Source organism: Nesoenas mayeri (assembly GCF_963082525.1).
Source record: "Nesoenas mayeri genome assembly, chromosome: 1".
In the NCBI taxonomy this organism is placed as follows: Eukaryota; Metazoa; Chordata; class Aves; order Columbiformes; family Columbidae; genus Nesoenas; species Nesoenas mayeri.
In genome coordinates, this window is record NC_137541.1 from 40,029,453 (window position 1) to 40,048,102 (window position 18,650).

Below are 18,650 nucleotides of genomic sequence, written 5' to 3' on the forward strand. Positions count from 1 at the left end.
TTTGTTCTCTGGTGGGAGATTTTGGGACCTACCTTCAATTTATGCTTACTGTCTGTAATGGTGACAGTTTGCACAGCCTTACTGTCCTTCAAGGGTGTTCCAGTGGGAAATATCCAATTTAGACTTTGGAATTCACAGGAAGTCCTCTTCCTAAGGAGGACCTTGTGTTTCTGAATGGTGGGTCTTTCTACCTGGGGAAAATTAGGTTTGAGGAAGTTCTTAGTTCAGTGGTATTGATTTTGAGGGCTTTATAAGTATATGAAAATTTGGATCAGGTTTTACTTGCAGAGTGTGCTAGAATGCAATAGTCAAGAAACAGTATCCATAAAGTGCTCTGCACTGTTGTGCTTACACTGAATTTATGACTTGTAGCTGCATCCATTGTCCCAATACCACTGAATGAAATGTCTACATCTTTGCTGCAGAAAGAGGCAGAACATAAATATTACTAAATATCAAATTAGATTGTCCCAAAGCCATATTGTTTTATGACAGGATGATATTGTAGTAGGCAGTATTGTAGTTTGTGAGAGCTGCAGCTAGTTCATATAAGTGAGCATTTTTTTGAGAACAGATTCTCATCATTGTATGATATTTTAAAGAGTTAAATAAAAATTGTTCCTAACTTAAGACAAGTATCTGCGACATCATATGTGGACATATCTGTTTACTGCAATTTGTCAGACCTTCGTTGAGTCCTCAAACTGAAGTTGGTTAATTTTTTTTGAAGACATCAGATGAATAAAAAGATTGGGCGATTTCAGTTCCATCAGAAGTAGTTTTGATGGGTATATGCAAGAATGGAAGAAGAGGATTATCATACATCTCAACTTTTCCAAGCGTGACTGATAGATGTCTGATCTGAAAATCTAAATGGACTGTTTATAAATTTTGAGTTTTTATCCCTTGGGAACTTGGCCTATGGCGTAAATATTGGAAATAAGTAAATAAATGCTTTTTGGCATTTGGCCTTTTTTCCAGTCCTATAGGATTCTAGTACAAATTCTGATTGCCTGACGGTTCTCTGTGTACAACATACATTACCTTATGTGTGAGCTTTAGCCCCCTGCTCAGAAGCTGGTGAGCTGAAGAGGCAACGTCAACAACATGGAATAATTGTGTTATTTCTTCACTGCTGGCACTAAGCAGTTACTTTGGCTGAGAAGCTGTAAATGACTGCTACAGATGTCTACGATAGAGGTAGTTTCCAATGGATTCAGAAATCCCCGAGTGTCTGCTTTAAGCAATAAATAAACTTGAAATGCAGCACTCTTGTGCCAGTGGCCATGAGAATCAAGGATTCATGTATGCAGAAAGAATATAAAAGTGATGATATTGAATTGTAGTTTGTTGCTTGATGTTTTGTGTCCTGGAAGAAACCAGAAGCAAATGCAGTGGAGAAAAATACAGTGGAAGGGTAGTGTTCAGCAAAACTTCCTCTTGCAGTCTGTGGCTTAGTTTTTCTACGGCAGCTGCAAGCTTTTTTTTAGTGGATTTTCTTCCCCCCTTGTGAAGTTTTCCAGTAAATTACGCAGCCTTTTAAAACTCCCATCTTGTTGCCATCCCCCGTGAGTTCACTCTAACTCAGCATTGTATGAAGTGGTATGATATGTGTTTTGAACATTAAAGCTGATAAAACATGAATTCTGGGACAAATGAAGAGTAAAACTCTCTTCCTTCTCCATTACACTATCTCAGAAGATAACCATAGTGTTTTTTTCTGAGGTTTGTATTTTGAGTTCTTCCAGCACTCTGAATGAAGAGTGACCTGTCCTTGAAGTATTCTTGGCCTGACCTGACTGATCACCGATCCTGTTATATTTTATAAGCGCTTTTATTTTTTTTAATGCTTCTGTAGCTCAAGTTCAGTCTTGCTTATGTCTCTGATTTGAAGCAAATTAAGCATTACTGCAATCCTTCTGGCCAAAAATGTTTTGACTGTTAGACATCAGATTGTCTGTCTAACAAGCTGTAGAGCTTCTCAGTTGCTTGATTCCAATATTGCAAAATCCTGCTCAGAAACTCCCAGCTCCCGGAGCTCTGGAGTGGATTTGAGGAACTGAGCATGGTGAAGCACCATGGACAGAGACCGCCGCTCTGTCCTGCTCCACAGCAGAGGGTGGCCTGGCAGCGAGAGAGGCTCGTTATTTGCAGGAGGGTCTTGGTGTAGTAGATACGTGCTACAAGTCTTACTTAGCATTTGATATGTGTGATTTTTGATTATATGCTGCAGACAGAATAGTTGGTGAGGATTTGGGTGAGAGTTCAGTTTTATCCTCATTCCTCTTTCCCCAGAAAAGGAAATTACTGTGCTGGAAGTCTACAGCTCTCATGTTTTGCATGAGAATATATGATATTACTGAACATAACAGCTTGTTGGTTATAAGATTTAATAAGTTGTATGTAAAATTTTTAGCCTGAGGCTCCTTATGTTTGTAGAACATATTCTTCATTCCTCGTGTCAACTTCATAGCTGTGAAAGATGTCGTCTACCTGTGCAGAACATACAGAAGATGTTTGCAGTGCAGACAGCCTTACCTTATGAATAGGCTTTAACCTTGAAATGAAGGAGGTGCATCTAGATGAACAATTTCCAAGTTTTCTCTTTTTGGCCTCATTACTCTTTGCACTCCCAAAGCTGTCAGTTTCCAGGCTTGGAATTGCTGCTGTGAAGGTGACTGTAGAGTCAGCAGCTCTGTAGCTGAGGTACAAAAATTGCGATACTTCAAATAGATTTTAAATGCTGGTGCAGTTGAAGAGTTACAGCATCTTGAGATGCACAGCTGTTGAAGGCCAACAGCTCTTGGCTTTAAGCGAGTTTTTAACTTGGTGTGAGCCCTTACTTTTGATGTACCTGGCATGTTACGGATCTGCTGATATCTTATATCTTGCATGTTGAGACAGAGAGATTCCTGCTGAATTTATGCTGGTGTGTTTGATCTCCTAAATTGATTAATCCATTACCTCTGGAAGAGGTTATCCTCTAGAGTAGAAGACATTCTAATTTTTGTAACCAAAATCTCCCTAGCTGTATTGCGTTCTTCCGTAAGTTATTTCACAATTCTAAGAATGTAGCTTGGTATGTAGGTTTTTGTTCAGTTGGAACTGCACTCACACTGTGAAACAAATTTCAAAATAAGTTACAAAGTACTGTTGAATATTTGAAAATGCTGGGAGCTGTTGACCTGAATTAGACTGAAAATGTTGTCTTAGAGATGAATGACTTTATCAGTTCCCTGAACCATTTAGAACCTATAATGTATTTATTTCTAAAATGAAGTCAAGGAAAAATTCCCTAGATTAAATTCCCTAGATTAGGAATCCAGAGGTACTGTGGGATTCTGGCAAGTCTAACAGTTTTCAAACTAATAACATTTAGATTGTCTGTAAGCCCAATCTGTGAAGCCTATATTTGCACAAAAGCTATTTCCTAGTGAGTAAGAATTGTTAGGCTCTAGTATGTGTGATTATTCCTTACTGACTGTAGCTTTAATGAGTAAACACAATTAATATGTTAAGTACTCAGCAATGACATATTTAAAAATTAAAGTATATTCCTGTTTTTTCTTTTCCTCTTAATTAAGTAGAGTTATATCTTATCCTGGAAAACAGTTATGTTACTTGTTTATGTAAAACATATAAATTCAGTGAATATGCGCAGAATGGGAACATTAAAAGTCATGGCCTGGAGTTGTTATTTATGTGGACTGCAATCTCACATAACACTGTTAAAGGCAGAAGGATCATTATTTTAAAAATATGTCTTTCTTTTTCATCTTTTAGGCAGTATTTTGCATTTCTGCAGAGCTTTGCACAGATACCGTTCCCATGCAAACTGATGAGGGAGAAATACTGGAGGAAGGCAGTCCCAAGGTCAGTGAGGTAAATGTCGCTGTGTTTCAGAGGAAGAGCTTGCTTGGCTGAAATGGGAGATACATGGAGTGAACACTAACTGTGGATGGTATTTTTAATTAATACCTGTATGCAAGTGAATAATATTTATTACTCTGGAGATATTTTAAAAAATAGTCTTTAAAGGCTTTTTTGCTCTCTACTAAGGATTGGAACATGTATCTTTGGGCATTCCCAGGAAGGAAAGAGGAAACTCCTGTAAAGAAATACTAACCTTGGTTGTACTCAATTTGTTAGAGCTGGAAGGGCTTGCCAAGCTTTCTGTCCTACCCACCCACCTTCTCAACCAACTTAAAGAATTAGGCATGTGGGCCTGTAGGTGCACGTGTCAGTGTTGAGGATTACTGACTGGTCTATATTCAAGGTGTTCTTCTGCTTGTTTCCTTGTACTTGACAGCATGTGCTTTGTTGTGAGACTGGACAGTATGTTGCTTTTAAAGGTACCTCTGAACCAACATAGCTTGTTGAGAGAAGATGCTATAAAGTGTGCTGTTGAATATAATGTTGGCTGTGTCCTGTTTTTTGCTTACTTCTGAAGATCTAGATGTTCAGTCGTTAATAACTTTGGTATGCATCATGATATAGTGATGATCATATTCTTCAACAGGGTTATAAACTTATTTTATAGCCCTGACTATCTCAACAAGTTAGTGTTGTCTTTGCAGCTGATCTCTGTTTAAAATATGGCTCCTAAATTTCACAAGCATATGAATCATATAGCTTGCTTGTAGTTTTGTGTATGAGACTGGCTGAAAAAGCGAAAAAATAGGGGACTAAAATTAAAATTTGTTGTTTTCTAGCTGTAGCTTGTTTGGGAAATGTTCTTGTCATTTTATGTCCTAATAGAACAAAATGCTTTTAAGCTGTAGGCATCAAGTTAGGAGGTGATAAATTATTAGAGGAAAGATTTGGTAATTGTCTTGCACGTAGTTTAGGAATTGTGTTAATTTCAAATAGCTTTGAAGGAATGCTCTCTAGATTAGGAGTTGACAAATGAAAGCAGTTCAGTGGGTATACCTGTGCCCATCCAGGTTATCGAATGCATCTCTTGACAAGGTTGTGATTGCAAGGTTTAGTTGGGGATAGACATGTGAGAGGAAATGTTGTGGTGCAATGAATTAGTAATTTCATTAGCATAGTTACTGGTTCACCAAAGGGAGAGAATCTGTCTGTGCGTGTGTACATATTTATATATGTATGCACAGGTGCTGTAGGTATACATGTATGGATACCTAGCTTTCTTTTTTTTTTTTGTCTGTGTGGCAGGAAGTAAATTGAAGTAACTGTCTTGTGAGAGTTATTCTTTTCCTCCAATGAAAAGTATGCTTTCCTCTGGCGTTCTTAATTCTGGGTGTAGTGGCAAAGCTCATACCTCTTTTCCAGCATTAGGTGTTAAAAATATGTAGTGAGCTTAAATTTAAAAAAAAAATATTGTAGACTGACTTCGAATACCGAAGTGCATATGCAGTATTGCTTTGAAGTAGTTGTTGTTTAGAGAACGTGGGAGATTTGGAATTGTACATCTGGTAATCTGTGTTATTAATCAAAGAGCTATATAGGATCAGTATATATTAAGTAAAAAAAGTCTTGTGACTGCATCTAGTCCTTCTTCCCATCCTGTGGTGTACAGGAGTACTCACTGAAGTGTATTTTTCAGTGTTTCTTTAGTCTGTAAATAATTATGCTCTCTTCCCTGGTCTCAGGAGAGCCTTATAGCTGTAATGATTGAAGAATTTGTCCTAGAAAAATTTAGGCAATGTATATTCCACTATATTGTCTTGTATCATTAAAGTGATGTCCTTAATTTCCAAATGTTTACATGATCTAGTGAGCCATTTTCATAAAGATATGTTTTTCTAAGAAATATTTTATAAGGCTTAACTAATATAGTTCAGGTTTTTTCCTTTTGTCAGTGCCTTCTCCAAGCTGATGACAGGAGTATTTTTGGAAGAAGTTAGTTTTGTGTTTCAAAGACACTAATATAATTGTGTATTCGTTCATATTTTATTTGAAGCTTTCATTTCTCCCCTTTTACCTGTTCCAAAACACCAATCTGTAAATAAAAGCTAAATATATAATTATTGTTATGCTTATTATTCAGATCAGTGGGTCTTCTGTGTTTTTCTAGAAGTGTGATGTGGGGGGTGTTTGTTTGTTTGTTTTATTTTCCTTTTATACCCATGTTTAAGTGCCAGCAATCCTTTTGGTCCACACTCAGTTTACACTCTGTTATCAAAAATCCCATAATTTACCTATACTTTTGCCTTCACTGGAAATTATTTTTGAGCCTGTAAATAATGTCTAGAGATGCTGTCATCTTCTAGCATTTTCTTTTCTATTAACTTTCAAGAAGAACTTGGAACACTTCATATGTGAGCAGCTCCTTTGAAGCTCTTCTCTTAAACACCATAGGAGTTGAGTCTGCAGCTCATAGGTCTTATGAGATTAGTTAATGCTGATTAAGTACATTCCAGCTACTTCAGTGACAAGAAGTTTGCTTATATCATATATGAGGTCAGATTAAGGCCCCAATCCTAGCCTTTGTTCTGAATAATTAATTTATAGCCAAAAAGACTTTTGCATGTGATACAAAGAATGAAATTACTGTTTATGGTGATTTGTAGCATCCTTTATTTGCTGCCTCAGAATAATTATGACAGAAAAGTGGGCAAGCTTTCAATTTTGAAATTATTTCTTTGGATTTGCAGGACTTTATTAAAGCTATTGTTGCAAAAGATGGAGGAAAATATTGTAGAACTTATTTTTATGCTTTTTTTGTTTCTATCTTAAGATACAAACTTAACAAAATATAAGTTAAAAACCACTTCATGTTCAAAAGACAAAGGCTTAGGCCTACGTGCTGGAATTACTTGGTATCAGCTACACTTAAAGCATTTCTCATGAGTAGTAATTGGTGTTGCTGTGACTATGCTTGATAATTCTGGGATTTTCTTTGTCACAATGCAGCATGCCCAGACATCTGGTAGGTACTTCCCTCCTGTTCAGAATTTCTTTCTTACTTAGTTTTGGTCTTGACAAGAAGTGCAAGACCTACATTTGGGGCTCTTGGAGAGTGTTCCTGTTATCACTTTGACTGAATTTAAGTTGAAAACCACTTGAACAAACAGACATGGAAAATTGTCTTTAGACTTTGTAACTGAATCCCTTCCATACTGTATTATTTTTCCAAGTAGAGCCTTTGTAGAAATATCACCTGGCAATCACTTCTGACACTACCTTAAGCTTATCTTAAGTTGAAAATTGATCCATCTTATTTTCCATAAGTATGCATTGAACTTGAGGGGGAAAACAAGAAAATATGCTAACTTCTAGAGAGATCTTCATTATGTTGATATCAGGGTGTTTTGTCTTTATCATCATCGCAAGACATGCTCGTAATTTATCTTTGTAAAGAGTAAGACTTACTGCATGAAGCTCTGTACCTCAGAGTGTGAATAACTGGTCCTTTTGACTCCACAAAATGAGAAAGCAAGGGGGGTTCCTATTGATGCCCATTGCAGGAAAAGCAGTCATTACAATATTAGTCTCAGTTACCTGGAACTGCACATCCCGTGACCAGTTATTGATATTTGTTTCCAGAGTCTTCAGTTAAAAGAACATGTAATTGGTAGAAAATATGTCACTCACTTTGCTTTTCAAGTTCTTTCCCAGTAGCACAGGAAGAGGAAGTATGTTAATGCTGTTAGCAGTCTTAACCACTAAGAAGCCTTGGTACATCTTTTATGGAATCACAAAGGCATAATTTGAGGAACCCAATTTATTGTATATTGAGGTATAATTGAATAAAGTATTCTGTGGTGTCAGGGATGACATCAAAGTCATCTTTCATGATGAATAAGATTTGGGTACTGCAAGAATTAACTTTCTTATGGTGCCAATCTGAAAATAACCTAAAAAGTTATGTGTGGGCACTCTGTCATACAGTGGAAAAAAATTTTAAAAATATGTATCATGCTTTATTTCTTTTGAACTGATTTGGTTGGTTATATAACTGTTTCAGAATTTCTGGCATCCTAGACTGCAATAGTATTCTGAGATATAAAGACCCAGCCTTGGAGAGGAAAGGAGATTTCCTTCTGGTTTTGAAAAATAAAAAAAATTGTGCCTCATGTAGAGCTGAGCAGGTCACTGTAAGGATTAAATTAGTTATGTGCTTCAAACTAATTAACATTACGTGAGGCGCGATTAGAAAATTTAATCTTTGCAGTTAGGCATCATGAAGAGTGATAGTCTTGCTTGACTCCTATCGGCCTGGCAGCACCGCTACAAATGTTGGCCTTTGTGCTTGGCTTTGCTGCTTTTGAAATGAATGACAGAAATCCAGTGGCAACTTCTTGGTAACTGAGCTTAAGGAAAGTTACTGATGGACTCGGTCTCCACTTTGTTTGTTTCCCCCATTGTTATTAATGCATACATCTTTATTTCATTTTGTAATTGTATTTATATACATATATATAGTGGTAGTTGAGGTTGTTCTCTCATTGTTATCAGTCTTCATACTTGGGAAGTTTCTACAATGCTTCCCTTTAGTTTTTTTCTATACATTGGATTGCTTTCCAGCAAAGAGTGGTTTTTGTGCATGTTCTTTCCCCTTCTGCCCCATGGGCTGCTTCTGAAGAAACTTACTGTCTTGATAGTTTTGTTGCCAGGGCTTTTCATCTTCCCTGGTTCCTTTGTTTGATCTCAGTTTTTTCGTTATTGTCAGACTATCAGAAAATACCCTTTCTGTTAATATGGCATAAACATGGTAAAAACAGCTGGCACCTGTCAATAGCACATTGTTGATTCCATTAATTATCTAATATTAGTGCCACAAAGAGGGGAAACAACCTGTACAGAAGTAAGCTTTTTCAAATGAGTGTAGGGTTTTAAAAAATATATTTGTTTTTGACAGATGTAGAAGTCTCATTTGACAGGAATATTTGGTCTGTTTTATCCACATGATCTGCTGGTAAATATCATACAGTGAAATATCTTTTAACTTTATAAAATATTAATAGTTAGGGGATTAAATTTCTAGTTTCTGGCATGTCAGGCTCTCTTTTCCTCAAAAAAAAAGAAAAGCAAAACAACACTTCTACTTGGAACGCTACACCCTCTACTGTTCTTTGGATTATAATTGTGGGGTTTTTTCAGTTACATTATGTGGTAGTTAATTTGCCACTAATGATTACTAGGCTTTTCCCATTAACAGACTGGGTGCTCTGAAAATATCAACAAGCACAGAGCTACTTGCAGAGCTGCTTGTTTGTGACTAATTTCTTTTCAGCTGTTTTCTTCCATCTGTCAAGGATTACTGCACAGACAACACTTAAACTTTGTTTCTCGGTTGTTCCTTTACTGTAAAGTATTGCAGGAGGAAGCTAAAATGTTATACCTGATTTGAAATATTTTTAGATTTATTTTGATATTGGCAGTAGTTTTGAGCTTATGTTGCAAACTTCTTCTCAAAAGTGCATTAAACTTTTCATGTCAAATGTAAAATTTCCCCCTCTCCTCCCTTCATCTTTCAAAGTAAAAACCTGTGAATTTGAAGGAAGGGAGAGACTTTGACTGAATTAGTTTATAGAAAGGTGTTTATGAATCATGGTCTTAATTCAGTGTTGTAGAAGAGAAAAGAGGAAAAATGGCTAGTTCTGCTCTTTTAATGCTTTGTATGATAAAAATCCAGGTACATAAAATTTTAATGAAAAATGTGGCTGCACAGGATTTGTAATAGCAGTCAATTACTAATAAGTACAGGAAAGGGGAAAAGATTCTGTGCTGTGTGATAGTAGATAAACTTATTTTTATTCAAAGTTTTCATTAGCATTTGAAGAAATAATTAATGAACTGAATAGGTAGTCTAGAAATTAGGCTATTTTTCCCTGCTTTGGTGACTTTTTCAAAATCAGTGACACAAACATTGAGGCTTCTATCATTCAGTCTCACTGTACAGTGCCACTTATCAAGCTGTCTTGAGGTTAATCCTAGTTTTATTTCCTTTCAGGTTGCCCCCTATTCTTATCTGTCAACATGAATCTTTCCCTTACATTATTGCCTGCCTGTTCTCATCCTGGTTAATTCTTATTTTTCTTGCCTCTTGGTGTCTGATTGTGAAATAGCATTTTTCTTCTGTTTAAATCAGTCTTCAGAACTCTGTTGGCACCAACTATGTTGTGTGTGTGTTTGTTTTTCTTTATCCTGAAACATGCACTCACATGATGAGAAGGTTAAAAAGTATATGACATTTACTCAAGTATCTTAGCTCTTGATTTTATTTCATATATGTTCAGAATAATGAAACATAAGCCTGCCTGAATAGTATTTGTATTTGTTAAGTTACATGTTTTTGTATTTATAAACAGAAGCTTAAAATTCAGAAGAAAGTGTTAGGAGGGAGTGTTGCCAGTCAGGAAATACCTTTCTTAAAAGTCCCAGTGTTCACTAACTGCATTTATGCATAAGTCATGCTCAGTTTTTGATAGTGGATGTTGCTTGATGCCTATGACAGTGCAAAAGTTAGGCCGGTGCTTTCATTATGTGGGATTTAGAATTCATATAGTAGAAAGAAGATCTTAGTTGGGTAGTTAAAGTTCACAGCATCCAGAGTAGGTTTCAGTTTACTCATGTGGCTGTTGCCTCTCCGTTGGTTTCAGGGAAGTCATGTTGTTTGTTTATCACCTTATTTTTAGAATGTATAAGTTTATTAATTTTTTATGTTGTCTGGTGGGTTACTTGTGGAGCTTCCAACATTTCTGTTCCCTGATATACAGGATATCATTTTTCTGGAATGTGAGTTGTAGGAGCAGCTAACATTTCTAATGTTAACCTACAACTATACTGAGTTCCTATAGTCTTTGTAAAAAGTATCCTGTAAAGTTTTTTAGAAGGAGAGAGGTATTGTGCCTAACAAGATATTTAACTTACCTTTCTCCTGAAAGGCAGCAGCTTAAGAACTGATTTGAGCACACAGACAGTTTTTCACAACAGAAACTGATGTCATCTTCATCGTGCTCTGCTAACTTAATTTTTCTAGCCTGAAAATGTTACAGCTCCTTAGGAGACTAATTTCAAAACCAAAATCTTTGCATATCGTGTATTTAGAAGAAAGAAAAATCCATTCATCTCTCAGTAAAGAACAAAATTACTTTAAATCTTAAGTCAATAAAGTGGTCCTCACTTTTAATGACATGTTATTAAAGATTGTAAAAACATTGTGGCATACTCCTTTTGTTTTAAAAAGGAATTAACATAGTCTGTCAAAGGGATCAGAAATGTTGGGTTAGTTTTTCTCTTGAACTTTAATATTGTGGTTAGCAAAAGAACCTAATAACACTTTCCTACAAAACTCTACATGGTTGGACTTTTCTGCTTGAGGGGGAAAGGGTGGTGGGGAACCTGCTTGTGAGTTTATAACTTTGAATTTCAAAATTTGAAGGCATTGTAGCAAAAAGCTACAATTATTTGATGTGATTTAACCCCAGCTGGCAACTAAGAACCACGCAGCTGCTCACTCGCTCCCCGCTCAGTGAGATGGAGGGGGGCAGAATCAGAGGGGTAAAAGTAAGAAAACACTTGTGTTAAGATACAGACAGTTTAATTTTTTTTTTCTTTTAAGTAGGGTTGGAGGTGGGGAAGGGAGAGAAGGAGGAAAATAAAATCCAAGAAAAAAAGAATGATGCAAAATGAAAACAGGAAAACAATTGCTTACCATCAACCGATACCTACCCAGCCCCTGAGGACTGGGAGCCCCTTCCAACCTCCACTCACACCCCCACCACATCAGTTTTACTGCTAAGCATGATGTCATTGGGTCAGCTGTCTCCCCTCGCAACTTCTTGTGCACCCGCAGCCCACTCATGGTGTGGTGGTGTGAGAAGCAGCAAAGGCCTTGACTCTGTGCAAGCCCAGCTCAGCAGTCACTAAAACATCCCTGTGTTATCAGGACTGTTTCCAGCACAAATCCAAAACATAGCCCCATACAAGCTACCATGTAGAAATTTAACTCTATCTCAGTCAAAACCAGTACAGTATGTTATCAAGGTCTACTGGCTTTACAGAATAGCAGTTATAAACAAGGTAAAATTGTTGAGGACTTTGCAAAAAAGCATGTGGGAATTAAGCAGCCAGTGCTACTTGAACTGTTGTAAAGGAATGCTGTTGATAGCTTAGCTGCTTGGACACTTTTAAAGAAATTCAGGATCAAGTGCAAGATTTTGCCAGTTGCATGTCTGTTTTCTACAGAGGCAAGATGGATTGCTCGTTTGAAACCTACTTACCCATAGTGAAGACTACTGAAATACAGATACCAGACTGAAAGATGACTCTCTGGTTTCTAATCTCAGAATACCCTGAAGTGCTTTTGAAGCACAAGAGAGAAGGTTTATACAATGTTGTATTTTCTTTCCCCTGGAAAATACCATCATCTGCCAAATCGACTTTTGAGAGATCTGTAAGAACTGTCATCATATAGTCCTTTGATCCAGCCTTTTCATATGTACCATTCATGTGGAGAAAATGTAATGGCATGGAACGTCACTGCAGTGAACAGGTTTCTATCTCTGATTTCCAAAGGAAAAAAATGCTTCAGTGTTAAATAAAACTCAGTTTAAACTCATCTTTTCCATTCTTTTAAAAGTTCTCTTTCACAATTTTTCTCTCGTTAGGTTTTTTTTTTTTTCCTCAACCAATAGCACCTCTTCTTCAGTTGATTACAGCAGCTTATAATAATTTGCAAAACAGACAAAAAAGCAAATAACATTTGCCTAAAAAAAAGGCAGTTTTGCATTTGAGAGCTGAAGTGTTATATTTCCACTATGGTTTTGGAGTCAGTCAGTCAGGGACATTTTTTTATGGCTTTGCTTACAGAGTATCTCTTCTTGTGTGGTGGTACTATTGGCACACAGTTTGAAGGATTTATATCTTTTCAGGTATGAATTTTTCAGTTCATCAGGTTTTTTTCTTCTCTCATTGGGTGTAGAAGAAGTGGATATGGGGTTTGTGGAGAAGAGCTTTTTTTTTTTATTATTCTTGCCACTAACAACAGTAGTGATGGTCTTCATCATTACAGTAGGTAAGGGAGTGTGTGAACAACTAAGAACACTTGAACTCTGCAAAAAGACATTATGCAATGTCAACTCCCCTGAGGGTAAAAGCAACATTAAAAGCATTGCAACATCTCCTGTCACTTGTTTAGTCTGTTCACCAAGACATTTGGATAGTAGACAAGACAGAGTATTATAAAGAAGGGAGAACGTAATATAATAGTTGTGTACAGATGCAATAAGCCTGTATGAAATCAGGTTGCCAAGAAAGTACTCAGAAATCTTATTGATAGTCTTCAACAGATACAGGGTTTCCAAGTGTGGGTATGAATAGTCTGTATTTCTTCTCCTTTTGACAGTGGTCTAAGGTGGATGCCTAAGACAGGCTTAAAGCAGGGTTAATATATACTTACAACAGAATTGCTCTCAGCCTCTACCTGTTTGTTGCTCAGGAACTTTCTGGGCCACTGACAGTTTCTGTGTGGTTAGAATCCACACAATAGATTTCTCTTCTGTGAGCACAGAAAATAAAGTTCGTTCTTCCTTGCCTGTCTGGTCAGATCTCTTAAGGCAGAATTATTTATGCACCTCTTTGTGTGTGCCTGGTTTATGTCACTTTCAGTTGCTCCCAGCAAACAGCAGAAAACAATATTTGTGGCAGTGAAGGTGACTGAATGTGTAGTGCAGAAGTCTAATTTATTTTTAGTCGATTCTGATCATCATTTGCTTTTGTGAGACATCAAAAATGCTCTTATTTGTTTGTGCCTGTTGGCCTTTTGTGACAATGCATCATCTAGCTTTCCCAATCAAAGTGGAGAAGAACAGTTAACATGTTTTCTCTCTTCCTTGTCAGGGTGGTTATCAACATGGATATCAAAATATCAGCCACTTAGCAGTTTAAACTGACATCTCTGTAACTTGTTTGTGAGTGTCTGCACCATAAGTAGGAAATTAACTGTAAAATCAGTTGGCTAAATGGAGTCATTGGGCTGCATATGAGTGGCTGTTCAATGTAGTGGTGGGGGTGAACTGTTAAAGGGCTTTCGGGTCAGATTTTTGCCCCAAATGGAAAACATAAAAAGTTTGTTATGGAAATGAAGAAGGTTTTTTCAGAGTTGTGGAAGTTAGCAAGAATGCATGGCTTGTGAAATGCTAATGATCTTTAGCTGAAGAATAAATAATACAGAAAGTTAGTTAAATAAAACATGGGAAATTTTTGTGTCTTATTAAATCAAGTTTTTTTCTGGAATCCATATTATTTATGTGCAGAACACACTAAGAAGTGGCTGAAGTGCATTATCAGTTGTGGTGCAGGAAGAGGAGAGCACTTCTGCTTACATTCAGAATGCTTTATGCATTTTGTATCTGAGATAGCTGAACTATTATTCAAAGCCGCCTTGGCAGCTTCAGAGTTGAAGTTTTCAAATAGCAGTTATAGATATCCTGTCATACCATAACTTAGTGACTTCAACATCTCTGATGTTCGAAGGTGTTGATGGCAAAACAGTATCTTGCTGCAAGCAACTAGGTAGTTCTAATTGTCTTCAGAGCAAGATTCAGGTTAATTATTTTACATATATATATATATATATGAGCTGTTGTATTTGAAATATTTTGCAGCTAATTAATGCATTTTTAAAAAATAATTAAATAAACTTTCTTATATATACTATTTTAAATGTGGCTGAGGTCCTGACCTTTTCAGCATTTCTGAAGTGTGACTTGTTTTCACAATATTCGCGAAACTATTTGTTTTAAGCTTAGCAGGGAATTCATGTTAAGCTGTTGGTGTTTCACAGAATATTAGATAATGGTAATATAAACATTTTTAAAATTATATAGAAAATGTGCCATAGGTTATTTCTGCAAGTGCAGCTGATTAATTAGTGACAGCTGGAGGCAGAAGCAAAGCTTCTAGTCTTTTAAGCACTGCTGCAGGTTTCTTCTATAAGGATAATGCACATTTTAATAGTGGTATATGTTAACATGTTGACATTTATAGTTCATGTTGTAACACTTGAGTTGGGAATTAAAGTACCATTATGTTGCATATACCAAACATAGGTATTAGATAAGTTATTTTAAAAAGAATTATGTCTGGTTTAAGTGTCAGCATTCAAAATGATTAGCAGGGAAGTGCTGAATGTGATGTGTGACTTAGCAACAGGATTAGAATAGTAAATTTTCACTTATTTTTCACTAATGGGAAAACCAGTTAGGACTGCATGATGGTAACAATACTAAAATGCTAAATCTAGATGCTGATGGGAAACTTCAAGAAAACAGTGAGTAGTCTAGGAGATAGTTCACATCTTGTGTTGGTATTTTTTTGTATACTGAGACTGTGCTTTGTAAAAATTGAGAGAAAAAAGGTTCAGTTGAAAATTTAGGAACATCACAATGCTGTACAATACAACAAAATCCTGAAAGAGACCCAAAAATCAGTTCACTTTTCATGCATGTTATTTCTCTAAGGCATTCCTTTGTGTGGATCAGAAAAACACTTTGCTCTTTGTCATTTTAGGAGCCGTTCTTTTCTATTATTTTATTTCTTTTAAGTGTTCTTAAGGTGTATTTTTAATGCTTACATCTGTATACTGAAAGTAAGGTTTAATCTAAAAAGTGTATTTTGAGACTAATTTTGCTAACCAGTTTGTGCTATTCATATTTTGGGATACTAGATTAACACAATTTATTCCTAAGAAATTATTAACGATTTTGCAGCTAAGTTGTGTTGATTTTTTTTTATTAAAAGAAGTTAAATTAAAAATTTAATTAATCTTTCACTAATGAGAAAAATTTTCCCTGATGCAGTTTGTCCAAAGTGCTCATAATAAAGCCAGGCAGAGGGGTGACTCGGCTTTCCTTTAGTTTGTAGTAGTGATTACATTTCTGTTAGACCTCAAATTGTCTCTGAGATTTCTAACAAAGTCTTTTAACTGCTTGGCATTTACAAGCTTTCCACTGTTAGCAATAGTGACCAGTGACTAATTGCTTGGATTTTAATGATTAGGTTGTGCAGTTCTACTTAAAGCAAGTATTAGTGAGATAAAAGAAATGCTGACGGCTGCTGTTTCCGGTAGCACTCTTTCTGCTGGTTATGGAGAAGGTGTGCTGGTATTAAAGCAGTAATTATGACAAAACACCAAATTTTTTGGTCTTGAGCTGGGCCTGCAGTAGCTGCGTTAAAATTAGCAGGTAGCATAAAGCCCTGGAAATAAATTGCTGCAACCTGCGGAAAGCAGCTTTTGGCCTTGACTGATCCTCACTGGAGTCTCATTGTAACTCAGATAAGGTTTTCAGTTCATGTGTGCTTGAGATGCCAGCAAATTAAAAAAATCTGAAACGTCTTCATCTCCTGTTCACTCAGGTGGCTGGTTGCAGTCTTTTTTTTATAAAAGTAGAAAAGAAAAAAAAAATCACAGCTATGAAAAGAAGCTACGGAATGAGTGGGAAAAGGTGGTGATAGTAGCTCTCTGGTGAAGCTGCATTAGTATATTTCTATAACTGGTGAAGGCAAAAAGACAAAATACTGTTTAGAATTAATAGCTTTTCATAGTAAATTTAGAATTTCTTACAAGCATTTATCTTTTTTTCCTGTGAAAATATTTGATTTCTTTTATGCTCAGTTTAGTTTTCGTGGGTTAGGATATCTAATGAAGGTGTAGAAGCTCATTAGGAAAATGTGCTTTCTGACATCAGGATTCAGGAAAGATAAGGCTTTTGCCCTTGAAACTTTCTGACCCTTCAAAGTGCGGCTGACTTTATCTTGGAACTGCAGATTAGGTTTACTCATTAATCAAATCCATTAAGGTCTTACTGAAGATATTTTTAGAAAGAGTAGTATGAAACTGTAGTAACAGGTGTTGCACTTCTGGAAGAAAATAAAAAATTAAATGTTTTTATGTCTAAGCTGCTTCTGGTATATTTCATTTTCTAAAAACTAAGTATTGAGTGTCTAATTGTGGATAGCTTTAACCTATATGAAACAATTTGTCTGTTGCTATTTAGAACACACAACTTATAAGCTTTAGTCAAAATTTGGATATTCACAGGTGCCTGGATTTTTAAGGAAAAAAAGCTTTGAAATAATAAAATATGGAGTTCAACAAGTTGTGGTTCCTTTTTTTAAATTTTCTTTTTAAATGCAAGTTTTCTGTTGACTTGCCCCCCTGCTGTTTAAGGGTCTATTTCTGGTTCTTGCTTCCAGCTGCCAGAATCTTGAAGCCTTCTCCATTGCTTGCCAGGAGAAACAGGTGTGGAGTGCACTTCCTTTGGTTCCTCCTTTTGGAATCAATGGCTCCCTCTGCAGTCCTTTGAAGAGAAACTAAAGTGTCTCAGATCCTCTGCTGTTCCACCTTCTTTTCTTGGGAGGAATACAATAGGTGCAAGAGTTTTGTCTTATGTTGACCTTCCACTCTTTCTGTACACGTTCAGGACAACTGCTTTTCCTATATATGGTCTAAGTCTAGAGAGACTGAAGACTTAGAAAAGGCATTTTCAGAATGCTTGTACTTAACCAGAACTGTTGTGGTTGCTGTATGCTATGTATTGCTGAAACTTTGTGAGGACTCTGGGCTCCAGCTTCCTTAAGAAGATTAAAAGGGTGCTGGACATGACATGGTGATGACAGAGTAAAGAAAAAGAAACTGAGAGGCATGGGGAAGAAGTGTGCACAGGAATTTATTAAGAACTGTGAGTGCAGGCAAAAAGAGTATTCTCAGCTAACTGTGGCTATTATATGCTGTTCCTCTCTTCAGTTCATCCTCAGGTAGTCACTTAATCAAAAACATAAAATATTGTGTTCTTGTTCTTTCTACAATGGTATGTTACTATTGTCATTGGGGAAAAAAGACCTAAATATTTTAAAGTACTTTTTTTGGATCTCAAAAATAACTTTGATGTATAGATAGCCTAGCTATCTATTCATTAAAGTGAAAAATATAGATCACTGATCATGAAATTGTTTAACATATGCAGGGAAGCAAAAGAAAATGAGAGACAAAGTTCTACAAAAAGAGTAATGCAAAAATTGCTGTACTGGATCAGGCCTGTAGAATGATCTTATATGGAACCACTTTTACTTCAGAAAAACTATCTCATTGCCAGAAATAGCAAAGCTTATATTGCTATTGGTTTGTAATCCTCTAATACACAAATCTTCACAGATAAAATCCATGAGGACTTGTGAAATTTGATGTTGTAATTTATGTTCGTACAACAACTAATTTTTGTCTGCTTAATAGTATATTTTCCAAATAATTTTATATCTTCTTCTGGTTTTTCTTTGGTTTTGTGGGTTTTTTTGTTTGATTGGTTTGGTTTGGGTTTTTTGGGTGTTTGGTTTGTTGTTGTTTTTTGTCGTGGTTGGTTGGTTTTTTTGTGTTTGTTTGTTTTTTTGAGTGGGTTGGGTTTTATTTGTATTATGGTAGCAAAGGGGTGATATTTGTTACAAGACTGTCAAACTGCCTTTTTTGTGTATGCCTCAGTAATGTCTTGTCTTGCATTCAGGGAGATTCATCTGCAGCCCAATTGTTGGATTTTATTCATGTAAAATCTTCCCTCTGCCTCAGACCTTTCTTTGTTCTGAGCTCTCATGTTTTTAGAGTGTTGTGGAAGGGTATTCAGCCTTCACTCACTGTACTCATAGACAGTATTCTAAAAGAGGACATACTATGGTTCTGCTACCAT

At 36.2% G+C, this 18,650-nt stretch overlaps 1 protein-coding gene across 7 annotated transcripts in view; it reads left to right on the forward strand.

Moving 5' to 3' along the window:
- Positions 1-18,650, forward strand: part of TNRC6B (trinucleotide repeat containing adaptor 6B) — a 131,270-nt gene that overhangs the window by 17,691 nt on the left and 94,929 nt on the right. For 4 of the 7 annotated variants that reach the window (XM_080347486.1, XM_080347494.1, XM_080347488.1 and 1 more), the window contains exon 3: positions 3,784-3,882. In XM_080347486.1, coding sequence (XP_080203612.1) covers positions 3,829-3,882 — 54 coding nt within the window. In that variant the 5' untranslated portion in view covers positions 3,784-3,828. Of the gene's footprint in view, positions 1-3,783; positions 3,883-18,650 lie in introns of those variants that run through there. The other 3 variants (XM_080347490.1, XM_080347489.1, XM_080347491.1) reach the window with 2 other exon arrangements.